Source organism: Neofelis nebulosa, chromosome 3 (genome assembly GCF_028018385.1).
Source record: "Neofelis nebulosa isolate mNeoNeb1 chromosome 3, mNeoNeb1.pri, whole genome shotgun sequence".
In the NCBI taxonomy this organism is placed as follows: Eukaryota; Metazoa; Chordata; class Mammalia; order Carnivora; family Felidae; genus Neofelis; species Neofelis nebulosa.
Window position 1 is genome coordinate 206012819 of NC_080784.1, and position 26405 is coordinate 206039223.

General features: G+C 39.7%; 2 protein-coding genes across 4 annotated transcripts in view; both read left to right on the plus strand.

The window, feature by feature from the left end:
* Positions 1-3202: 3202 nt before the first annotated feature.
* Positions 3203-21794, plus strand: HAUS3 (HAUS augmin like complex subunit 3). 3 transcript variants are annotated; one of them, XM_058723210.1, is made up of 6 exons: positions 3203-3341; positions 4342-5839; positions 6993-7432; positions 8993-9221; positions 10145-10250; positions 21464-21591. In XM_058723210.1, the coding sequence occupies exons 2-6, from the start codon at positions 4931-4933 to the stop codon at positions 21490-21492; spliced, it is 1713 nt and encodes a 570-aa protein (XP_058579193.1). In that variant the 5' UTR covers positions 3203-3341; positions 4342-4930; the 3' UTR covers positions 21493-21591. The 3 variants fall into 3 exon arrangements, with proteins under 3 accessions (XP_058579193.1, XP_058579192.1, XP_058579191.1); XM_058723209.1 differs by lacking the exon at positions 10145-10250 and having other exon boundaries at positions 3204-3341; positions 4342-4401; positions 4795-5839; positions 21464-21794; XM_058723208.1 differs by lacking the exon at positions 10145-10250 and having other exon boundaries at positions 3204-3341; positions 21464-21794.
* Positions 21795-23517: 1723 nt separating this feature from the next.
* The window catches only part of POLN (DNA polymerase nu), a 154586-nt gene continuing 151698 nt past the window's right edge, over positions 23518-26405 (plus strand). Inside the window, 2 exon segments of the mRNA XM_058723346.1 lie at positions 23518-23594; positions 23597-23704. Coding sequence (XP_058579329.1) covers positions 23531-23594; positions 23597-23704 — 172 coding nt within the window. The 5' untranslated portion in view covers positions 23518-23530.

The following is a 26405-nucleotide window of genomic DNA, read 5'->3' on the forward strand; positions in this document are numbered from 1 at the left end:
ACTGAGAGTCATCCAAACTCTGGCCCTCAGGCCCCAGGGTTCTGCCCTTGCATGAACCCAGCCGAACCTTTACTCCTCCTCTCCCCAGTGCACGGGAGGCTACCTGCATCTGTCTCTTGCCACCTTTTTGTCACTTTTGTTACTGCAGAGTCAGGCTTCTAACACATGTCTGAGAATGTCACTCGCCTGCCTAGCCCCCACCCCTCACTGCTTGAAGAATGGAGTCCCATTATTACTGGAAACTACATCTAGGAACACATGATCTTTAACATCAGACTGCAGCTTAAACATATATAAAAACATATTGTCCAAAACTTAAAATACTTAAAAAAAATTTTTTTTAATGTTTATTTTTGAGAGAGCAGGGGAGGGGCAGAGAGAGAGAGGGGGACAGAGAATCTGAGGCAGGTTCCATGCTGACAGCAGACAGCCTGACGCGGGGCTCGAACTCATGAACCATGAGATCATGACCTGAGCCAAAGTCGGACACTTAACTGAATCACCAGGCTCCCCTAAAAATTTTTTAAAGTTTATTAACTTGGAAAGAGAGAGAGAGAGTACATGTGTGTGTACACATGCGTGTCCAAGTGGGAGAAAGGCAAAGAGAGAGACGATCTTAGGTAGGGTCCACGGTCAACACGGAGCCCCATTCGGTCAGCATGGAACCCTATTTGGGGCTCCATCTCATGGGATCACGACCTGAGTGGAAATCAAGAGTCTGATGCTCAACCGACTGGACCACCCGGGCGTCCCCTAAAATACTTTTTAGTATCAGCAGGAGAAAAAGATTCCTACAGGAAGGAGAAAAGGAGACACAGCTGTCGGTGAACCCCCTTGCTGCTTGCAGTGGTGTGCAGAGGCTGCTTAGTCCCCTGTGCTGCCCCCCCCCCCCGTTTCCTTGGGGAAGCCTCCTTCAGGGGTTCCCTTCATCTTCTGACTCTGCAAGGGCCCCACTAAAACCCAAAATGAGTTTTATTGGAGGAAAGAAACTTTGTCTTGGAAATAAGTATAGCACACTTGCTTTCCTGAATCCCAAATGCAGCCTCAAATGCAGAAGTGCCCCTAGAAAGTCATGTTTTTAAAAGCTTCCTGAGTGCATAATTAAACCTGATGTGTGCGTGGTTTGTATTCTGGGAGCTGATAACATTGTGATTTCTACTGTATATTTTTACGGCTTTTTTTTTTTTTTGGCCCCATAAACATCTTTCAAACAAAGAACTATGGACAGCAATTCAAAATCATATGGAGAATTTGTGGCCCAGGAATTGACCCAGGAGTCACGAGGAAAAATGGGCTTCTAGAACAGCTTCACAGGCCTCATCTCCAGTCCCTCACCCTCCTGTCCCTTGGGGCATCTTTCAAAAACGCAGTCCCTTGGGGCCCCTGGGTGCCTCAGCCAGTTAAATGTCCGACTTCAGCTCACAGTGGGTGGGTTGGAGCCCCGCATCCGGCTCTGTGCTGACAGCTCTGAGCCTGGAGCCTTCTTCGGATTCTGTCTCTCCTTGTCTCTCTGCCCCTCCCCTGCTGGTGCTCTGTCTGTCTCTCTCTCAAAAATAAATAAACATTAAAAAAAAACAAACACAGTCCCTTTTCTTTCTTCTCCTCTTTTCTCCTCTGAGTTCCTCCTCACAGTCTATAAACATCCCAAGTTCCTCTCATCTTGAAACAAAACAAACCCAAACCCTCCCCCACCCTACCCTACATTCCCACCCCCTCATCTCGTGTCCTTCTTCTCCTCTCCCTCCCTCAATCTTTGCCTCCTCAGCAAAATGTCCTGAAGGCCCTGTCTGCACAGCCTCCACTTCCTCCCTCCAAGCCTCTCAGCTTCTGTTCAGGGGGACCCCTCCCCCGCCCCCTTCCATGAGTTCCCATCCGCCCCCCCCCCCCCCCCCCCCAGCCTCCCGGGCCAGTGGCAAAGGGAGTCCTCCTGGTCCAGGGTCTCTAACCCTGTCCTACGACTCACCAACTCGACTGTCTCTTCCCTAGTCCAGCCTCACCTTGTTTCAGGCGGGGTACCAATCTGTGAACTTTCTTCCCCTGTAATATCTGCTTTTGAGATCATTTTAGGCTTTACTGTCTTTTGGAAGAGGAAAAGTAAAAAGTAAAACAAATGAAGGATTCATAAGAAGTATCTTCAACTCTGCCCTTCCCCCGCTCATGCTCTGTCTCTCAAAAATAAACATTAAAATTTTTTTTGAAAAAAAAAAAGTATCTTCAACCTGAGATTAATTCATATGTCTTAGACCATTCTTTTTTCTCCCCTTAAAAATATTAAAAGTTATCCAGAAAGACTTCTGCCCTTCTACTGTCCCACTAGCCTAGGACATCTCTAACCAACCACCTTCGGGTCACCTGATGCGGGGGCTGGAGGGAGTACTATGTAGTCACTACTTTTAGACGTTCATCTGTGGAAGACTAGTAAGAGAGAGGCGCGTGAACGCTGCCAGGCACCAACAGTAACCCCGCAGATCCGCCAGCATCGGCAGGGGCGCGCGGACTCTGCCGTGTTCGGCCAGCTCTATGGCTCAGAGACGACCCACGTCCTGCGTCTCGCACCCTCCTTGGAAAGTGTTCCGTCTAGACTTAACTACGTCTTTGACACATATCCACTCCATGTTCAGATATTTTCAACCTTTTAAAAGATCGGTTTTGAAAACGGGATCGTGGAGGAATTCTGCTTCTGCTTAGTGGTCAGGTGAGGGCTTGGGGGATGCGTGCTTCGCAAAACAACGTTCAACGCAAAAGCCCGTAAAGCGAGTAAGGACAGCGGAGCCTAAAGATTCGCCAGACGCTGCTCCTCCACTCCCCCGACTTCTGCAGGCGGCGCGCGCCCCGGAACCCGGCCTGGCGGCCCGGGCCCCGCGCCGGCGAGCTCCGGACCGCAACCAGGCTTTCCGGGAAAACGCCTCTATAGACGATGGGGCGCTGGGGTCCGGCAAAATAGACCCGAAAGGTGGCCTTAGCCATGGAGTCCGCTGCGGTGAAAACGCACCGCCGTAGAAAGCCGGGCGCAGCGGGACCAGGCCGGCCCGCACCCAAGACCCTCCTCTACTCCATCCTCACGCCTCCCCGGCCCCGCCCCCGAGGCGGAGAGCCAATCAGCTCGCTCCCTACCGGTGTACGCCAGGCCGTGAGGGCGGGCCGGCACTCCGCTGGGCTCTGCCGCAAAGCCCCTCCCAGCCAGGCCCGCCTCTTCCGACGCCACGCCTGCGCAGACGGTCACGCCCCCCGGTCAGGCTTCTGCCCGGTGTGCGCGCGCGCCGTGGCAGAGCTCCCGTGAGGCAGTGCGGGCGCGGAGCGCGGCGGCGGGCTTCTGAGGGGCGCGAGCGGAGCTTCCAGAGGTGAATGGCCCCGGCCTCACTGCTCTGGGCGTCGCGGGGCGTGGGGCTGTGGGAGCGGCGCCGATCCCACAGCTGCCTCTTCTTTACAGGCACCCCTGGGAATTCTCTTCAGGCGCGCAAGTAGCTGTCAGCACGACGCAGTCGCGGTCCGCAGGGCGCGGGGGCGAGGGCAAGGGCTGAGGGGCGAGGGCGGGGAGCGTGAGTGGAAGCGGGAAGCGGGCGTGGGTGGAGAGTGCGGCGCCGGTGAGAGTGAGGGGGCCTCCGGGTGGGGGCGGGGCTCCGGGGCGGGGCTCTGGCGGGAGAGCGAGGGCGGGTGGGGCCGAGGGCGGGAGGGCGTGGCCTCAGGCGGGAGGGGGGCGGGGCTCAGGCGGGAGCGTGGTCCCTGGCAGGTGCAAGACTGTTGGGACGTGGGAGGTCGCTCTGGAACACCACCAGCCGGCCGCGCGGGTCTGGGGTTTGTGCGGTTTGCCTTTCACGCCAATTCGGTGGCTTTTGTGGTTGTGTATTTTGTTGACGTGCATCCGTGTCGTGACTGAATTACACAGAAAACCAAAGCGGAGGCTTTTTCGCACGTGTTACGCAGATCATTCATCCGTGCGGCTCGTCTCCGTCCCGGAGAAATTCTTTTGGTGAAGTCAGCGGGGTGGTTCGGTGGCGCGTTTGTGGCAAAGTAGCAAATGCCGAAAGCATTTTTACTTCGTGTCCGCCTAGTTCTTTGGTGCTTCTGATCTGAAATTTGAGGGCGCTTGGTTTTGGGGTTTTGGTGGGGTTTTTGCTGTAGGTGTTGTTGTGTTTTTTTAAGCCTAATTGGGATATGTTGCATTAGTTTTAGGTGTGCACCATGATGACCACATTTCTGTACACTGCGAAATGGTTGCCGCGTTAAGTCCTTTTACCACCCGCCACCCTAAAAGTTACATTTGTTTTTCTGTTGACGAGCACTTTTAAGGTCAGTTTGAGGGTGGTTCTTCAATCTTAAACCTGATTTTCTCTGCACTAGGTTCATCGTGACTGGGCGTTGATTCTTGTGTGAATGGCGGGTGCTGATTCAGTCGTCGAGGTAAATATTTTGTTGACTCTTCCTCAAGGACATTATCGTATTTATATCTATTTGCTTAGAAAAAGCAGGAAAAGAGGCTGCTTAGCCACAGGCTGGCTTGGACTTGTTTAGATATATTTATTTTCAATTCAAAACTGAACTCATGCGATATGATGTATCTTTGGAAAAAATAAGATTTTCTTGATAATTAGGTTTTCATTATGTTTTCGGTGTTCTAAGTAATACCCTAGTTTATTTTCCCTTTATCTCTGTCAAACATTTCAGCTACAACTACCTCAGGTTAGATGCTTCCCTCCCAGATATCTGTGGTATTTATCTACATTGTTCTTTAACAAATAGAGTTGTCTTATTAGTTGTCTTATTTGTGGTCTAATGTTTGTTTTTCCCCCCCAGGAGAAGTCAGATTCTAAAAAAATTTTGTCCTTCTTCTGAACTTAACATAAATTTAGTTTGTTTGTATTTGGCTTTATCTTCTAAATATCCACACCATAAACCCATATCAGTTACAAAAAAGTTGTGCAGTTAAACCATGAGTTGTGGAAAAGAGTTTGTGGAAACATTAAAAAAAATTGATTATCCCAAAGCTGATAGTCTTAATGGGGAAGATTTTGACTGGTTGTTTGAGACTGTTGAAGATGAAGCATTTTTGAAGTGGTTTTGTGGGAATGTGAATGAACAGAATGTATTGTCCAAAGAAGAATTGGAAGCTTTTAGCATTCTTCAAAAATCAGGCAAGCCCATCCTAGAAGGAGCAGCACTGGATGAAGTTCTTAAAACCTGTAAAACTTCTGATTTGAAAACCTCTACCCTGGATGACAAAGAGCTAGAGAAATTGGAAGTCGAAGTTCAAACTCTGCAGAAATTGAAGAACCTAAAAATTCAGCGACGTAATAAATGCCAGTTGATGGCTTCGGTAACAAGCCACAAATCTCTGAGGTTAAGTGCTAAAGAAGAAGAAGCCACTAAAAGGCTGAAGCACAGTCAAGGAATTCTAAATGCGATGAACACTAAGATAAATAATGAACTTCAAGCTCTTACTGATGGCGTTGCTAAATTGATGATGTTTTTCAGACATTCTAATTTGGATCAAGGGGCAAATCCACTGGTGTTTTTATCTCAGTTTTCCTTGGAAAAATATCTAAGCCAAGAAGAGCAAAGCACAGCAGCATTAACTTTGTATACCAAAAAACAGTTCTTTCAAGGTATACATGAAGTAGTTGAAAGTTCAAATGAAGAAAATTTTCAACTTTTAGATATACAAGCACCATCCATTTGTGATAATCAAGAAATCCTTGAGGAGAGACGGCTGGAGATGGTTAGGCTGCAGCTAGCATACATTTGTGCTCAACATGAGTTAATTCACTTGAAAGCAAGTAATTTGAGCATGAAGTCAAGTATACAGTGGGCAGAGGAGAATCTTCATAGCCTCACTAGCAAGGTAAACATGAGAAATGAGACTAGCATCATATTGTAATTGTTAGTAATGGAGGGTATGTTAGTATTTTAGAAAGGGAGATAAAATAAATTTTCTTATTTTTTGTTCAGTGCTTAGTTTGATGTGTCATTGTTTCTTTTCTTTTTTTTTTTTTTAACGTTTATTTATTTTTGAGAGAGAAAATGTGACCAGGGGAGGGGCAGAGAGAGAGGGGTACAGAGGATCGGAAGCAGGCTCTGTGCTGACAGCAGATAGCCCAACATGGGGCTTCACCTCCCAAATCATGAGATCATGACCTGAGTTGAAGTCCGAGACTTAACCGACTAAGCCACGCAGGTGTCCCAATGTGTCAGCATTTCATACAAATAGATCTTCATATTAGTAAAAGGCAGGAACAGATTATAATGCAATCACATTAACTAATTTTAAACAAAAGTACTTTTTCTGAATTTGAAATTTGTGTGGGTTCAGATTCAGAGAACACTGAAATTCCTTTTTATTTTTCTGTATGGGTGTTCTGCCTTGTCTGCTCCTTGTTTGGTGCTAATGAAGTCAGGGATGCAGTTCAGTGGACTGAAACCCTGACTTTTTGTTGAGAATGTACAGGTGTAGTGCACATATCTGTACTCTTGGAAAGCTTGCTTTCTGGGTAATGTAACCACTAGATAATTGAGTGAAAACAGGACTGAAACTGAATACCAGTACCAAGTTACTTTCTGTAACTGCCATAAACTTCGGAATAACATCTGGAGTTCTGTCACTCTTTGCAAGGATTAAAATCAGGTGACAGATTAGAAGAATAGCTACTGGGATTATTTTAGTTTTAAGAAAAACCTAAATAGCGTACATTTGCTTTCAGTGAGTAGTGTGCTAATTAATGATTTTTCTTAAGTAAGACAAACATGAAAAGCTCTCTGTTTTGGTAGCCATTACTGTACATATGTGGTAGTTAATAGCATTAAAATTTAGTGATTTACCTTTGGCTTAGTCCACACTTTTCCTTTTTTAAACTGTGATTTTGGCTTTTGTTAGTATGAAATTAGTTTTTATTAGTGAGCATGTTAATCTGATAATCTAAAAGGGAAAGTAAAAAGAATTTTAAAATGATTTCAACTTCATACTGACTGGTTTAAATGCAATTGTTTTCTCTGTGTAGGCTCTTGGCAAAGATAATTTGGATGCTAAAATTTCTAGCTTGAACAGTGAGATTCTGAAACTTGAAGAACAAATCACTTATATAAAAGATAAAAGCTTGCCTGCTGTGGTAAAAGAGAATGCCCAGTTATTGAATATGCCGGTTGTAAAGGGAGATTTTGATCTACAGATTGCTAAACAAGACTATTATACAGCAAGACAAGAGTTAGTTTTAAATCAGTTGATAAAGCAAAAGGCATCATTTGAACTTCTACAGTTATCATATGAAATTGAATTGAGAAAGCATTGGGACATACATCGTCAACTTGAAAATTTGGTTCAAGAACTTAGTCAAAGTAATGCGATGCTCCGCCAGCGATTAGAAATGCTGACAGACCCGTCAGTATGTCAGCAGATAAATCCAAGGAATACCATTGACACCAAGGACTATTCTACTCATAGGTATGCTTCTGTATTTCTTCAGTAATTCTTTTTGTTGTAAAATACCATAGAGAGTTTTAACTAAGATTGTGGAAGTTTAAAACATTTTTTCTTTCTGTTCTGGCTCTCTGTTCTCTTCCTTCATTTCTCTTGTATGTGACTCTTTTCCTTTTGAATATTTTGCTCCCTTTTCCGTTCTTGTTCAATCTGGAAGCAGCTGTGTTAGAGCTGGAGTGGGTGGGCTGGAGGAGTGAATGTATACAAGGTCATATGCACCTTTAAGCACCATTGTTTAGATGCCTTATTTGAGGTTGGGGCAGAGTTTAACTACAGGGAGTTTGAGTACAGCTTGGGGTGTAGTAGGTTTTGCTAGGTAGAGAATTGATTGCATTTGGAGGTGTCAGTAGAGAGAGAAGACTGACTTCATTTCCGTGTCTAGTCAGGTGAATCGGCAAAAAGGAATGCTAGCTCCCAACCTTTTTTGGATGTCTAGGCAATTGATGATATAGGGATACTAAAATTGGAGGGCTAAAGTAGTTAAAGGCCTCAAAAGTCTGGATCCTACTCCTAATTTTTCTCTAGGACTAGGGGAAAGTGATCTAATCCTTTTGTTTTCTTATTAATGAGATGATGGGCATGGAAAGGGCTGCTCCATTGCAGTTTCAGAGGGTGGCATTGACATGAGCTAAGAATGCTTCCCCCCTTAAATTGTGTAGTCACATCCCACAAGAAAAAAATTGGCAGCCTTGGACTTGAACCAGTTTTATGAAGTCTGTTGCAACTTGCTAAAATAATAAAATAATTTTAAAAATCTGTGTTTTTTAATTTGAAGAAAAAGAGCAAACCCTTTTTGTCAGAAATGTGTAGAAAGTGCTACCTCACATTTTTCCATCTGTTCCAAAGGATTTTTCTGCTATTAATGTTTGAAGTGTTAAATGGCCTCATGGTCCATTAGGAATTTAATTCGACAATTAAACATGTAGAAGACTGGAGTAGCAAGTTTACTATTTCTGTAGTTTTTATTCACTTTATTTTACATTTTATATTTTTAACTTTCCGCTTTTAAACCCACCACCATCCTATAAAAATAGGTATGTGATGTGAAAGTTAAGTCTCAGAGGTTGACTTGACCTGGGTCCGAAAAGACAGCCACAACTCCGACCTAGGTCTTCTGTTTCAAATTCCTTGTTATTTCCACTACATCATAGTTGTATTCTGTGGAAGAGATGTTTTCTTGGGAGGTATCTCTGAAACATGCTTTGTTTGAAGTAGGCTAATGACAGTTAAAAGTCAAAAAGTATTTTATATTTAAAACTTGGGAGATGAGAAAATGGGAATCAGATGTAGTAATTACAATATGTATTTCTGTAGTAAGATGGTATTTTAGCTGGAATGTTTTCGGTTGCTTGATGTAGCAGCAGATAGGTTAATTTTTTTTCCAGGTTAATATTTTTAAGTTGTTACTTATCCCCAAAGATGCTCAATATAGTGGATTATAATTTTGAAGACTGTATTGAGAATTTTTATATACTGATATATAAGACTGAGAATTTTTCTTATAACTTTATTTTTACATTTTAGGCTTTATCAACTTTTAGAAGGAGAGAATAAGAAAAAAGAGTTGTTTATAACCCATGGAAACCTGGAGGAGGTGGCTGAGAAATTAAAACAGGATGTTTCTTTAGTACAAGATCAGTTGGCAGTATCTACTCGAGAACATTCTTTCTTTCTATCCAAACTGAATAATGATGTGGATGAGCTTTGTGATACTTTGTATCAAGGAGGAAATCAGCTTTTGCTTAGTGACCAGGTGGGTACATGCCATAGTAACTAAAGATGCTGTAAAAATTGTTTGTTGTAAAAGATACTGAAGAAAAAGTTAACATGAGGAGAATATTACCCCAAATTCTATTGCCCTAATATAAAATTTATTATTTTATATCCTAGCTTTAGTCACCCATAAATAATATTTTTCAGATGGTTTTGATTGATGTACATAGAATTTTAAAAACTTACAAAATATTTTAGCCATAAAAGGATATGTAATGTTTATACTAAGTATTTAAAGAAAAAAAAACTACCCCTGTTATTATTTCACCTGTCTTATTAGCAAATAGAGAATTATTGTATTTGAAGTCCTCTGTGATGGCATGCTTCTCCAAGTAGCATTTCCCTTTCTTCATCAAGGAGAACTACTTCGCTTGATTTTGTCGTTTGCTTGCTTTTTTGTGTACTTCTATTACACATAGATATTCCTAGACAGTATATTGTTTAGTTTTGTATGTTTTTGAAATTTATGTATGGGGTGTAATTATGTTATGTATACTCTTTAGTAACTGGTTGATTAATATTAAGATTTTGAGGGGCGCCTGGGTGGCGCAGTCGGTTAAGCGTCCGACTTCAGCCAGGTCACGATCTCGCGGTCCGTGAGTTCGAGCCCTGCGTCAGGCTCTGGGCTGATGGCTCGGAGCCTGGAGCCTGTTTCTGATTCTGTGTCTCCCTCTCTCTCTCTGCCCCTCCCCCGTTCATGCTCTGTCTCTCTGTCCCAAAAATAAAATAAAAAACGTTGAAAAGAAAAAAAATTAAAAAAAAAAAAATTAAGATTTTGACATTCTTCCATGTTGACATATGTAAAGTTTTCTCTTTCATGAGTTAGTGTTCCATTATATGAATTCCACAGTTACGTGTTACATTGACAGACATTTCAGTTATTTCCAGTTTTTGCTATTGTAGGTTATACTGCTGTGGACAGTCTGGTCGTATGTCTCACAGCTGTGCGCGTGTACACACATGTGCACACTCAGCAGTGGAGTTGCTGTATCACGGGTTCAGTTTCAGGGTACATCATATTGTTTTCCAGAGTGGTTGTACCATATTACATGAGTTCAAAGAGATGATATTGATCCACATCCTTTTCCTCACATAGCACTATCTGATTTGTAAATTCTCTTAATCGGTGTATCCCATATAGGTCGTAATTTGCATTTCCCTAATTATTAAGGAGGTTGAGGCCTCTTTCAGTTATTTACTGGCCATTCATCTTTTCCTGAGAATTCTGTGTTCATCTCCTTTGTCCATTTTTTTTAAATGTTTATTTTTGAAATAGAGTATGAGTAGAGGAAGGGCAGAGAGAGAGGGGGACAGAAGATCCAAAGCGGGCTCCGTGCTGGTAGCAGTGAGCCCGAAGAGGGTCTCAGACTCACAAACCGTGAGATCATGACCTGAGCCGAAGTCAGATGCTCAACCGACTGAGCCACCCACTGCCCCTTCGGGTTTTTTTTTTTTAAATCACTTGTAGGAGTTTATGTATTTCAAGTGCCAATCCTTTTTCTGTTACATGTGTTATATGTATTCACTTCCTATTTGTGGCTTGTCTTTTTTACTTTGTTTTTTGCTTTTTTTAGCATTTTAATTTTTATGTATTTTTATTTTTATTACTCTTTGGTTTGCCATTTTTTATATTTTGTTTATCGTATCTTGTTAAGGTTTGCTCTTAACATCATAATGATAGTCCTTTTTGCTTTACCTTATAGTACTCACTTTTAGTTCTCCACCAGGAGTTTATTTTTATGTATGATATGAGGTAGAGTTCTAATTTTATTAGTTTTTTTTCCCTCTATAAACAAATTGTCCCGTCATCATATTGAGGCATACAATAAAAATAAAATCACTCTTTCTGGTGAAGGGAGCCTCTTATCATTATGAAATAAATGATCCTTAAGTGCTTTTTGCCTTCATGTTTCTTTTGTTAGATACTGTGGGCACGACCAGTTCTGAACCTTAAACTGGGTTAAGTCTAAGAGTCTTTGGAGGATCCAGGTGATTTCTGTCTGGGCTGTAATTCTATCCAGGGGCTCTTCCACTTCTGGACCATTCTGATCCTAAGATTGTTGGTGTCCTGGGGCACCTGTGTAGTTCAGTCAGTTAAGTGTCTCACTTTGACTCGGGTCACCATTTCATAGTTCATGAGTTTGAGCCCTGTGTCGGGCTCTGTGCTGACAGGTCAGGGCTTGGAGCCTACTTTGTATTCTGTGTCTCCCTCTCTCTGCCCCTCCCCTGCTCGTGCTCTGTCTCTCTCCATCTCTCAAAAATAAACATTAAAAAAAAAAAAAAAGATTATTGGTGTCCTGTGATCCTTGGCTTATCATGAAGAGGGTCTCCCATTTGACTTCCTACTTTCTGTGGACCTTGGACTTCAATTTTTCTCTCACTCATCTTGTGAGTCTCAAGAATCATAGGTTCTAATTTTCTAAGATTGGCAGTTGTCCTAGGTAAAGCTGCTGCTGGGCTGTCTTACCAGTCTGGGGTGTTTTATGGACTTCTAGTTCCTTTTAACATCTTGTTATTTCTTCATTGCTTTTAGGAAGTTTTTGTTTTGCTTGACTTTTAAAAATATTTCATTTAGCCTTTTACATTTTTTTCTTATGGGAGGATTGATTTGAATAACTAACCTACCTTTCCTTGAACAGGAATGCTTGTGATTATTTTTTTAAATAATTTTTTTATTGTGAAATATACAAAATGTAAAATTTACAGTTTTAACCATTTTTAAGTGTACAATTCAGCAACATTAAGTACAAAAATGCATTCACATATTGTGCAACCATGACCACTATACATTTCCAGAACTTTTTCATCATCTCAAATAGAAACTCTGTACCCATTAAACAATAACTTTAGCCCCTTCTTCCTTAGCCTGTGGTAACTTCTGTTCCACTTTCTGTCTCCATGAATTTGCCTACTCTGTTACCTGATGTAAGTGAAATCATATGTATGATTTCATGTAAAATAATTTGTTGATTACTGTTTTATTATTTTTAATTTATTTTAATTTATTCATTATTTTATTTTATTATTTATTTACTTATTTATTACTGTTTTATCCGTATTGTAGCATATGTTAGAATTTTACTACTTTTCATGGCTGAGTAATATCCCATTGAATGTATATAGTACATTCTGTTTATCTGTTGATGGTCATGTGGGTTGCTTCCACCCTTTGGCTGTTGTAATCATGCTGCTGTGAACATTGTGTACAGATATCTGAGTCCCTGCTTTCGTTTCTTTGGGGTGTATACCTAGAAGTTGGATTGCTGGATCATGTAGCAATTTTGTGTTTAACTTTGTGAAGAACTGCCTAACTTTTGCATAGTAACTGTACCATTTTTTAAAATCATTTATTATTATTTTTTAATTTACATCCAAGTTAGTTAGCATATAGTGCAATGATGATTTCAGGAGTAGATTCCTTAATGCCCCTTACCCATTTAGCCCATCCACCCCTCCCACAGCCCCTCCAGCAACCCTTTGTTCTCTATATTTAAGAGTCTCTTATGTTTTGTCCCCCTCCCTGTTTTTACATTATTTTTACTTCCCTTATGTTTATCTGTTTTGTATCTTAAATTCCTCATATGAGTGAAGTCATGTGATGTTTGTCTTTCTCTGACCAATTTCGCTTAGCATAATACCTTCTAGTTCCATCCACGTAGTTGCAAATGGCAACATTTCATTCTTTTTGATTGCCGAGTAATACTCGATTGTATATATATATGCCACATCTTCTTTATCCATTCATCCATCGACGGACATTTGGGATCTTTCCATACTTTGCCTATTGTCAATAGCACTGCTATAAACGTTGGAGTGCATGTGTCCCTTTGAAACAGCATACCTATATCCCTTGGATAAATACCTAGTTGTGCAATTGCTGGGTCATAGGGTAGTTCTATTTTTAATTTTTTGAGGAACCTCCATACTGTTTTCCAGAGTAGCTGCACCAGCTTGCATTCCCACCGGCAGTGCAAAAGAGATCCTCTTTCTCCGCATCCTTGCCAACATCTGTTGGTGCCTGAGTTGTTAATGTTAGCCATTCTGATAGGTGTGAGGTGGTATCTCATTGTGGCTTTGATTTGTATTTCCCTGGTGATGGGTGATGTTGAGCATCTTTTCATGTGTCTGTTGGCCATCTGGATGTCTTCTTTGGAGAAGTGTCTGTTCATGTCTTTGGCCCATTTCTTCACTGGGTTATTTGTTTTTTGGGTGTTGTGTTTCATAAGTTGTTTATAGATTTTGGATACTAACCCTTTATCTGGTACGTTGTTTGCAAATATCTTCTCGCATTCTGTTGGTTGCTTTTTAGTTTTGCTGATTGCTTCCTTCGCTGTGCAGAAGCTTTTTATCTTGATGAGGTCCCAGCAGTTCATTTTTGCTTTTGTTTCCCTTCTTTGGAGGTGTGAGACGTGTTGAGTAAGAAATTGCTGCGGCCGAGGTCAAAGAGGTTTTTGCCTGCTTTCTCCTTGAGGATTTTGATGGCTTCTTGTCTTACATTTAGGTCTTTCATCCATTTTGAGTTTATTTTTGTGTATGGTGTAAGAAAGTGGTCCAAGTCCATTATTCTGCATGTCGCTGTCCAGTTTTCCTAACACCATTTACTGAAGAGACTGTCTTTATCCTATTGGATGTTCTTTCCTGCTTTGTCAAGGATTAGTTGGCCATACGTTTGTGGGTCCATTTCTGGGTTCTCTATTCTGTTCCATTAATCTGTCTGTTTTTGTGTCAGTACCATACTGTCTTGATGATTACAGCTTTGTAATACAGCTTGAAGTCCAGGATTGTGATGCCTCCAGCTTTGGTTTTCTTCTTCAAGATTGCTTTGACTATTCAGAGTCTTTTCTGGTTCCGTACAAATTTTAGGATGGTTTGTTTTAGCTTTGTGAAGAATGCTGGTGTTATTTTGATAGGTATTACATTGAATATGTAGATTGCTTTGGGTAGTATTGTCATTTTAGCAATTTTGTTCTTCCTATCCAAGAGCATGAAATATTTTTCCATTTTTTTGTGTCTCCAATTTCTTTCATAAGCTTTCTATAGTTTTCCAGTGTATAGATTTTTTTCACCTCTTTGGTTAGATTTATTCCTAGGTATTTTATGGTTTTTGGTGCAATTAATTGTAGATGGGATCAATTCCTTGATTTCTCTTTCTGTTGCTTCATTATTGGTGTATAGGAATGCAACCGATTTTTGTGCATTGATTTTATACCCTGCAACTTTGCTGAATTCACAGATCAGTTCTAGCAATTTTTTGGTGGAACCTTTTGGGTTTTCCATATAGAGTATCATGTCATCTGTGAAGAGTGAAAGTTTGACCTCCTCCTGGCCGATTTGGATGCCTTTTATTTCTTTGTGTTGTTTGATTGCTGAGGCTAAGACTTCAAATACTATGTTGAATAACAGTGGCGAGAGTAGACATCCCTGTCTTGTTCCTGACCTTAGGGGGAAAGCTCTCAGTTTTTCCCCACTGAGGATGATGTTAGCATTGGGTCTTTCATATATGGCTTTTATGATCTCAAGGTGTGATCCTTCTATCTCTACTTTCTTGAGGGTTTTTATCGAGAAAGGATGCTGTATTTTGTCAAGTGCTTTCTCTGCATCTATTGAGAAGATCATGTGGCTCTTGTCCTTTCTTTTATTGATGTGATGTATCACATTGATTGTTTTGCGAATATTGAACCAGCCCTGCATCCCAGGTATAAATCCCACTTGGTCGTGGTGAATAATTTTTTTAATGTATTGTTGGATCTGGTTGGCTAATATTTTGTTGAGGATTTTTGCATCCATGTTCATCAGGGAAGTTGGTCTATAGTTCTCCTTTTTAGTGGGGTCTTTGTCTGGTTTTGGAATCAAGGTAATGCCAGCTTCATAGAAAGAGTTTGGAAGTTTTCCTTCCATTTCTGGTTTTTGGAAGAGCTTCAAGACAATAGGTGTTAACTCTTCTTTAAATGTTTGGTAGAATTCTTCTGGAAAGCCATCTGGCCCTGGACTCTTGTTTTTTTGGGAGATTTTTGATTACTAATTTGATTTCTTTACTGTTGAAGTTTTCTATTTTTTCCTGTTTCAGTTTTGATAGTTTATATGTTTCTAGGAATTCGTCCATTTCTTCCAGATTGCCCATTTTATTGGTGTATAATTGCTCATAATATTCTCTTATTATTGTTTGTATTTCTGTTGTGTTCGTTGTGATCTCTTCTCTTTCATTCTTGATTTTATTTATTTGGGTCCTTTCCTTTTTCTTTTTGATCAAACTGGCTAGGGCTTTATCAATTTTGTTAATTCTTTCAAAGAGCCAGCTTCTAGTTTCATTGATCTGTTCTACTGTTTTTTTGGTTTCGATAGCCTTGATTTCTGCTCTAATCTTTTTTTTTTTTTTTTCAACGTTTTTTATTTATTTTTGGGACAGAGAGAGACAGAGCATGAACGGGGGAGGGGCAGAGAGAGGGAGACACAGAATCGGAAACAGGCTCCAGGCTCCGAGCCATCAGCCCAGAGCCTGACGCGGGGCTCGAACTCACGGACCGCGAGATCGTGACCTGGCTGAAGTCGGACGCTTAACCGACTGCGCCACCCAGGCGCCCCGATTTCTGCTCTAATCTTTATTATTTCTTGTCTTCTGCTGGTTTTGGGTTTTATTTGCTGTTCGTTTTCCAGCTCATTAAGGTGTAAGGTTAGGTTGTGTATCTGAGATCTTTCTTCCTTCTTTAGGAAGGCCTGGATTGCTATATACTTTCTTCTTATGACCACCTTTGCTTCATCCCAGAGGTTTTGGGCTGTGGTGTTATCATTTTTATTGGCTTCCATGTACTTTTTAATTTCCTCTTTAATTTCTTGGTTATCCCATTCATTCTTTAGTAGGATGGTCTTTAGTCTCCAAGTATTTATTATCTTTCCACATTTTTTCTTGTGGTTCATTTCGAGTTTCATAGCTTTGTGGTTTGAAAATATGCACAGTATGATCTCGATCTTTTTGTACTTGTTGAGTGATGATTTGTGTCCCAGTATGTGATCTGTTCTGGAGAACATTCCATGTGCACTGGAGAAGAGTGTGTATTCTGCTGCTTTAGGATGAAATGTTCTGAATATATCTGTTAAGTCCATCCGGTCCAGTGTGTCATTCAAAGCCATTGTTTCCTTGTTGATTTAGTAACTGTACCATTTTATATTCTCACCAGCAGTGCACAGGGTTCCAGTTTCTCCACATCCTCACCTACACTTATTTTCCTTTTTTAAAAAATATATAGGGGTGCCTGGGTGACTCAGTCGGTTGAGCGTCTGGCTCTTGATCTTGGTTCAGGTCATAATCTCATGGTTGCATGAGTTTGAGCCCCACGTTGGGCTCTGTGCTGACAGCGTGGAGCCTGCCTGGGGTTCTCTCTCTCCTCTCTTTCCTCTCTCTCCTCTCTCTCTCTCTCTCTCTCTCTCTCTCCTCTCCACTGCTCATACTGTGTCCTCCCTCAAATAAACAAAAAAAAATTTAAAAAATGTATATAATAGTCATCCTAATATGTGTGAAGTGATAACTGTGATTATTACTGATTTCGTCTTTTAGTCGTATTAATTTAGTAAAAACCTCCTATGATGGTAGATTTGAAAATTTGTTGTAGTTCTAGCAGTGTTTTCTTTATATTTGAGTCTATTTTATAAGTTACATTTGACCCTTGACCAACATGGGTTTGAACTGCATGGGTCCACTTATATTCAAATTTTCTTCAATAAATAAATATAGTGTAGTACTGTAAATGTATTTTTTCATGATTTTCTTAATGACTTTTTTCTAGCTTACTGTATTGTAAGATTATAGTATATAATACACATAATGTACAAAATATATGTTAATCAACTGTATGTCAACAGTAGGCTCTCAGTAGTTAAGTTTTGGGGGAATCCAGATTTATATGCGAATTTTTGACTGTACGGGGAGTCAGTGCCCTAAACCCCCCTGCAATATTCAAGGGTCAACTGTATTGCCAAGTTTAAAATTGTGATGAATTATTATCATGGTGGATTTGAATTGCAGTGAATTGAACCATTTAGTATTTACATAATTACTTTCTCTATTCTTACTGTGCTTCCTGACTTAACATTTTTTTTTTTTTTTGGTCTGATACTAATTTTTCTATGCCATCTTTGTTTTGGTTAGTATTTTCAAAATATATACTTTTCACCTTTCTTTACACATCTTTTTATTCCTTTTTACTTAGCATTATGAAATAAACATTTTCACTCTGAATAATTTTCTTAATTTTTAATGTTACAGTAATTTCTGCAATCAATCCACTGTTGTTGAATATTTTTTTTTCAACGTTTTTTTTTAAAATTTATTTATTTATTTTTGGGACAGAGAGAGACAGAGCATGAACGGGGGAGGGGCAGAGAGAGAGGGAGACACAGAATCGGAAACAGGCTCCAGGCTCCGAGCCATCAGCCCAGAGCCTGACGCGGGGCTCGAACTCACGGACCGCGAGATTGTGACCTGGCTGAAGTCGGACGCTTAACCGACTGAGCCACCCAGGCGCCCCTGTTGAATATTTTTTTGATAGTCTTCATTTTTTAAATTTTGTTTGCTCTTGAATGACATCATGTATATCTTGTGTATATAGTTTTTTGTTGTTGGATACTTTTCATTTGGATGAATTCTTGGAAATAGGATTATTGGCTTTCTTGGGTATATACATTTTTTGCGGGGGGCGGGGGGAACCTTTGATGCTGCCATATTGCTTTTCTGAGGAGTCGCACCTGTTTTTCATGCCACCAGCACTATTTAAATGTCTGCTAGACACCATTGATCATAAGGTACACCATCATTTTATGAATTGCTAAAAAAGAAAAACTTTCTGTTAACTGACACAATACTTCTTTATTTTGAATTTTTATTGAATACTTTCTAGAAGATATCTTCTAGGTGCAGGTAGACATGGATTTTTCTCATATCACTTTTTTCTTTTTAATGTCATATAACTCTTGAATATACATGTTAGAAGTGAAAAATAAGCCAATTAAAATGTTTAGGGTATTTCAAAGCTTTACACTTGACGTGCAGTTCTTCTATGTTATTTTTGTTTTTTCAATTTATTTATTAGAGAGAGAGAGAGCAGGGAGGGGCAGAGAGAGAGGAAGACAAAGAATCCCAAGCAGGCTTCCCACTGTCCGTGTAGAGACTGATGCGGGCCTCAAATTCATGAACTGTGAAATCATGACCTTAGCCAAAGTCAGACGCTTAACCGACTAAGTGCCCTTTCTATGTTATTTTTTGGCTCAAAGTTGTTGTCTTTATTTTTCTACACTATACATTAAGAATGTTGGTGATAGCAAAAAAACCTTAATAACCCAATTAAAAAAATGGGCTGAAGACTTGAATAGAGATTTCTCTGAAGAAGATGTACAAAGGGCCAACAGGTATATGGATAGTGCTCAGTGTCACTCATCATCAGGGAAATGCAAATCAAAACCACAACGAACAGGAGTGCCTGGGTGGCTCAGTCGGTTAAGCGTCCAACTTCGGCTCAGGTCATGATCTCATGATGTTCCTAGGTTCATGAGTTCGAGCCCCACCCCATATCAGGCTCTGTGTTGACAGCTCAGAGCCTGGAGCCTGCTTTGGATTCTGTGTCTCCCTCCCTCTCTGCCTCTCCCTGTTCGTGTGTGCGCTCGCTCTCTCGCTCTCTCTCTCTCTCTCTCTCCCTCTCTCAAAAATAAATAAACATTAAAAAAAAAAACAAACCCACAATGAACGATTACCTTATACCTGTTAGAATGACTAGTATCAAAAAGTGTTGGCGAATGCTGAGAAATTGGAACCCTTGTACACTGTTGCTAGGAGTGCAAACTGGTGCAGCTGCTATGGAAAACACTATGGAGGTTCCTCAAAAACTTAATGATCCATATGATCCAGTAATTCCACTTCTGAGTATTTAAACAGAATTGAAATCGGGATCTTGAAGAAGCACTTACACATTCATTGTAGCACTATTCATAATAGCCAGGTATGGAAACAACTTAAATGTCTGTCTGTGGAGGAATGGATAAAGAGAATGTGGTATGTACGTACAAGGTATTATTTAGCCTTAATAAAAAGAAATCCCATGGGGCGCCTGACGTCGAGTGTCTGACTTCGGCTCAGGTCATGATTTCACAGCTTGTGGGTTCAACCCCCACGTCGGGCTCTGTGCTGACAGCTCAGAGCCTGGAGCCTGCTTTGGATTCTGTGTCTCCCTCTCCCTCTGGCCCTAACCCACTCGCATTCTGTCTCTGTCTCTCTCAAAAACATTTAAAATTTTTTTTGAAAAATAAATAAATAGAAATCCCGTAATATGTAACAACATGGATGAACTTGGAGGAAATTATGCTAAGTGAAATAAACCAGTCACAAGGACAAGTAATGTATGATTCCACTCACAAAGATATCTAAAATTGTCAAACTCATAGAGGCAGGGAGTAGAATGGTGGTTACCAGGGATTGGAGAGGGGGAAATGAATTATTAATCAGCAGATAAAATGTTTCAGTTAAGTAAGATATATAAGTTTTGGAGATAATGCTGTGCAACATTGTGCCTGAGTTAACAATACTGCAGTATACTCTTAAAAATCTGTGGGGGCGCCTGGGTGGCGCAGTCGGTTAAGCGTCCGGCTTCAGCCAGGTCACGATCTCGCGGTCCGTGAGTTCGAGCCCCGCGTCGGGCTCTGGGCTGATGGCTCGGAGCCTGGAGCCTGTTTCTGATTCTGTGTCTCCCTCTCTCTCTGCCCCTCCCCCGTTCATGCTCTGTCTCTCTCTGTCCCAAAAATAAAAAAATAAAAAAAAAAAAAAAATGTGTAAAAATCTGTGAAGAGGGGAGATCTCATGTTAAGTGTTCTCATCACAGTAAAAAACTTTCTTTTCTGAATGTTGGTGATAGAGTGTTTCTTATGAGTGGTTAGTAGTAATCACAAGATGCTCTGAATTTTAAAATGATATGGATGTCAGATATCTTAAAATGTGAAAGGTTTCATTCTAGAATCACTAAAGTATGATGATTTCACTTCACTATAATCTTACTGTCGTTTAATGTTTTTCCTTAACCCAGTGAAATCTAAAAATGCCACGCATACAAATTTTAACTTGCATTTTTGTTGTTAATCAAGGTGGATATTTTTCAGTGTTGTAGGAATATTATTTTAGTAATTGTTAAGATCTTTCATATTGAAATTAAAGGTGAGATTATAGTTTCTCATTCAAGTTTACCAAGTTTTTCCTCAAAGGGAGACCATGTAATGTAGATATTACTTGATTTTGTTAAAATGTAATTGAAAAAGTACTGCTCTCTGGAACTGGCATTTATGACATGTGTTAAGCAGTCATTCTTGAACTTGTTTATAAGAATCACCGGGGAGCCTGTTAGAGTTTGAGTAATGCAGTGTGGAGTGAGGTGTAGGAATCTGTATTTGTCACAGGCACCCCAGGTGATTACCATGCTCATGGACCATGTTGAGAAGGTGCAGAAGATTGAGACAGAGCTGTGGATTTTCTCTTTGGGGATACTGGCTGGAAATTTCTAGAGGTAGAATACTTGATTAGAAAGCCATGGAAACTTGTTAATAAATAGTTTTTAATTTTAGGAGGTGAGGCATTTCAGTGTATTAAATGTGAAGGGTCTGGCATGTCTAGGTTCTTGAGCAGGAGAACTACATGGTAAATCTGGATTGTTGAATGTTACATGTAATTCTGTCTTTAACAATGTGAAAAGAGAAAAATGGAGATTTTTGTTGAGATGATTCTTTTTTATTGGTAATTGCTTCATTTCAAGGCTTTCTCAGTACCTCTTTTCTTTAGCATAGACTGAGATTAGGCTAAAAAAGGTTTGATCAGTTAAGTGGATTGTTAACTTCAGGAAAGAGGTGGTGTTCATTCTTATACCTGTGGTCTCTAAAACAGTGCTTGGCATGTAGTAGGCATTTAGTAATATTTGTTGAGTGTATGAATATGCATAACAGTTTACATGTCAAGTACTCTTCAGGGAGTAACAGTTTGTTCTGAATCTCTTAGTTATCTGTCCAAAGTTGTTGCAGTTGAGTCTAACATAGAATTTGTATTAAACCTACTATGGATTTTTTAATTGAGGTTTATCATTAAAATCGTGTGAATAACTATATCAGATTCTTCCCATGTAAATTACATTTTAAGTTTTTATAATTGCTATTACAAATAGAGCTTTTGTATTAAAAGCATTTTTATTTTTCATTTAGGAGTTAACAGAGCAGTTTCATCAAGTTGAATCCCAGCTGAATAAGTTGAATCATCTTCTTACTGATGTTCTTGCTGATGTGAAGACAAAAAGAAAAATTTTGGCATCTAATAAACTGCATCGAATGGAAAGAGAATTATATGTATATTTTTTAAAGATGAAGATTATCTGAAAGATATTGTGGAGAACTTAGAAAACCAATCAAAGATTAAAGTTGTTGGTCTGGAAGATTGAAGATTATTAAAAACGGAGTCTTTACTACATATGCTATGTTTTAATGTTTTCTATATTAGGGGGAAAACATAGCTAATAAACACTGCTAAAATTTTAAATTTGAGGTCAATGGAACATTTCATTTAATTAATTCAAGTATTGTATCAGTTTGGTTTTTTCCCTCATATAGTATATTTATTCAAAGTACCAGTGCTTTCTATGACTTGAACATTTGCTTGGTGGGACCCAGTTCTGATAACTTTTTACTTACAGGGAAAAAGCATTATTATGTAATGCAAATATTTCTTAATAGAATTAGTTCAGTCGCTTTTACTGTTTTTTTTTTTTAGAAATAGAAAATTTCTACTGTGAAATATTTTAAACCTTTGTAGAACTTTGAATCAGCATTGTTAAACCCTAAGGTGTTAAACACCTTAATATGGAATAGCCAAGTACCCTCGTATTTGACTATAAAATTCTATAAAGTAAAATACTCAAACTGTATCCCCCTGTAATTCCCTGCTATAGACTTTGAGACTCTGAATGTTCCTATTCCACGAAGAATGTTGGGTGTCCATTGGCCATTGTTCATTTTAGCATCTGGGTCCTGGGGACTTAGAATTTCTGCAAGACATCTTAGTGCTTTGACTTCAGTATGACACATTGTGAATGATTTTTAAATGAAATTTGAAAATGCCGTAGAAGTGGTTGCTCAAAGGATGTACAATCTATTTTACCTGTTTTTCTGGAGGGAGAATACTTAAATGTTAGATTGTATCAGTTGGGATACAAGTGTATTATTTGGACCATTAGAAATTATTTTGAGTGGGATAAAATAATTTGAAATAGCTTATTTATCAGTCATGACATCAAGTGTTTCTTGAGTGCTTGATTTATAAGTGGCCTGTTACATACTGTGTAAGCTCTGCAGAGGAAAAGGAGGATCTAGATATTCAAGGAATATTCCTTATTCAAGAATATTCCTGCTCCAGAATATATTACTTTTTAATATGGAATGCTAGTCTAAAAAGTACACTTTTGTGGAATTTTTTAGCTATAACCATCGGAAAATGGGTATGCTTAGGTGACAGATAAGCCCTCATAATTTTTATAATCTGATGAACAAAATTATTTTGCCAATTATTATATTTGTACATTATTTAAAAATGTATATTTATTAAGTAGATCTAAATATGCTTGAAAATTTGTAACAATCTTGTCTAAGATTTTTCTCTTAGCTCCTCATGGGTGACTTTTATTCCTTTTTTTTCTTTCTCTATTCTACAGTGGAATAGAGAATTTACTTAAAATTTTTCTTTTCTCCAGTAATGTGCAAAAATATGTCACCTAGTTTCCTGGCTCGTGGAACAGCACATTCTGTTTAGATTAGTGCCATGTGTGTTAGATGTATGACCAGCTACTTGATGATTTGTACTGTCCCTTCCACACCTTCGCTCACTCAGCCCAGGGGCGAGTACAGCTGAGAGGTGTGCATGGAATGATGTCAGGTTGTGTGTCTATCATAATTACCCAAGTCCATTAAAAATGTTTATGTTATTAGATTTGTACAGTTGAAGATTATAACAGCCATTTGTTTCAAACCTCAGGAAGTATATGAATAGATTGCTTGCTTCAAAATTGGTTAACTAGAAATTGTATGCTTTGTTACCTGTTTACCATAATATTTCAGTTGAGTCTCTAACCATTTTGCCTCCTTCTTGCTATTCTATTGTATCGGTAACTATGGAGATAATTGATTCCTATTTTATGTGGTCATTACAGAGAGTGATTTTTATGAATGTCTTTGTATGTAACATTTTTCAAATAACTTCTTATTTTGAAGTAAAATTAATATATGGATATTATGTTTATGTTACGTTTAGGATTTATGAAAATGGAAAATTATGAGGCATTTGTAGGCTTGATCCCTGTAAGATACCGCTTTCCGGTGTTGCTCAGAAGATTATGTCTGCTGTGTACTCAGGTGACTTAGTGGAGTCTAAGCATTGGAGAGGGGTGAAAAGAGTGAGTAATTTTTATGAATCTATCTTTAGTTACCTTAACTAAGGTTTGAAAATGAGCCAGCAGAATTATTCTAAGGAACTTTATATTGTGTAGAGAAGCTTTGCTACCAACAAGTGGAGTCCTGCTCCCCTTGGTTTCCTCTCATTCAGTGATAACTGACCTGCTGCTCGCTAGACTTCACATTCTCTTAACCCTTAACACTTTAAAATTTTTTTTCAATATTTATTTTTGAGAGAGAGAGAGAGAGACAGAGCACGAGCAGGGGAGGCGCAGACACAGAATCCAAAGCAGGCTTCAGGCTCTGAGCTGTCAGCACAGAGACTGATGCAGGGCTCAGACTCACGAACCATGAGATCATGACCTGAGATCAAGTCAGACGCTTAACTGACTGAGCCACCAGGCGCTCCAGCCCTTAATGCTTTAAAATGTAGCACTCTCTTCCTTGTTCCAGGCATTTATGCCAAACATTTCCTGAGAATCTGCACTGGCTGTGTAAGTGACCTCAGAAGAGATGGGCTGTTTCACGGTGCCCCTGGCTTCAGCCTTAGCTCTTGGGTCATTGAACGTACATTGACATAGTATTTGCTTACTATGTGTGGCAGACAAGAGAGGTGTTTTTGACTGTGTGTGTATTATGCTGCCAGAGAAATGAATAAATTCCTAGGTGGCAAAGATCGACAGATACGTGTATATGCATTTATGGCATCATATATAACAGCAGTGACATACGCTCACAAGTATGACAAATATTTGGAGCACCAGTTATTTTTTTTTACCAGCAAAGTTGTCTTTTTTTTTAATATTTAAGTCGGCCAATTGTTTCTTTTCCACAGAGTAAGTTATATGTGAATGAGATATAATTGAGTAATTGTGATGAAATAATTGAGAGTATTGAAAAATTGTGCAAAAGCTATATATGTGCAGTTTCTCGAAGATATAGGTAGCACTTAACATTTAGATTTGTTCATATTCAGGCCTCTGTTGCTCATGAGCCTTGTTAGAGTAGAAGTCATTAGTAAATGAACTGGTAAGAATTTTTGGGTATGGACTACCTACCTAGCAATTTTGATAGTGTTTTGGGGAGTGGTGGGGGGGCATATAGTAAGGAAGATAAATACTTAAATATCAAAGAGCTTTCTTCTTTATCCTGTATAGTTTCTAAAATAAAAAAGCAGTGTGTACTTGACAGGTAGAAATGTACTTCCCTTTAAAAACTGATAGGAATAGGGGCGCCTGGGTGGCGCAGTCGGTTAAGCGTTCGACTTCAGCCAGGTCACGATCTCGCGGTCCGTGAGTTCGAGCCCCGCGTCGGGCTCTGGGCTGATGGCTCAGAGCCTGGAGCCTGTTTCCGATTCTGTGTCTCCCTCTCTCTCTGCCCCTCCCCCGTTCATGCTATGTCTCTCTCTGTCCCAAAAATAAATAAAAAACGTTGAAAAAAAAAATTAAAAAAAAAAAAAAACTGATAGGAATAAAAAAAATGATAGAAATAGTAAAATGTCTCTGGTAGCTTCAGTGTGAGTCTGTTGAGAAAGATTTATGGCCATCAGTTGATCTTGTGAACTCTTGTCATGTTCTTATACCCTATAAAATTCTAGTTTTCATACATTTATTGAGAGGTAGTAGGAAAAGATAAAGGTATTTTTCTGTCAAATGTTACTGGATTTGGAAAAATAGTGGAATTCTCATATGGATTCTGTATTGTCTGTTGCTACATAACACCCTTGCTACCAACTTAGCAACTTAAAACAACCCACATTTGTTATCTCCCAGTGTCTGTGGGTCAGGAGCTGGGGCACAATTTAGCTTCATCCTCTGCTGGGCTACAGTGCAGAGGTGTGAGCCGGGGCTACGGTCTCATCTGAGGCCCGAATGGGGAATCATTTGCTTCCAGTTCACATGGTTGTTGGCAGATTCAGTTCCTTGTAGGCTTTTGGACTGAGGGCTTCGGTTGGCTGTTGGCTCTAAGACACCTTCAGTTCCTTTTCACGTGGTTCTCCTTAGGCCTAGCTTTACGTGATAGCAGCTTGCCTTTTCCCTAACAAGAGTGTCGTCATAGTCGTCTGCAGAGTAATTGGGAACATCTTGTCACCGTTGCTGTACTCTGTGGGTTAGAAGTGAGCCAGTAAGTCCCACCCACACTCAAGGGTGTGAGTACTAGGAAGGAGGGGTCTTGGGACCACCCTGGAGTTTGTCTGCCACAGAGTCTCACCAGTTTCTTATTTCGTATGGATTGGATTAAATTGGTTGCTGGTGGGTTATTGATGAATGATGCTGGACCTAAGACCTAGTTAATTCCTGGACCCTTGTCACATGCTGAGTTGTTACTGCATCAGACCCTTACCTCTTACAAGTACAGTATTCGGTGTCTCATTTCTAAAACCCATTTCATACCAAATAAATATAAAAATTGAACTCATAAATCAGTGAGAATAACTACAAATATTTGTTACTACAAACAAGTAACACCGAACAGCATTACCATTACACGTCACTTCAAGGTCTGCATTTCTGATGTGCTACACTGAGGGATCTCGCGATACACATGCAGTAAGGGTTGGATTACATATATCTTCTTGCTGCAAGATTGATCATTATTTAAAAACCCTTTGCTGTGAGAAACAAAATATGCAAAAACTTAAGCTACAGTTTAATGAATTAATATGAAGAGGACATCCTTGTAATTGCATCTTCAAAACCTCAACATT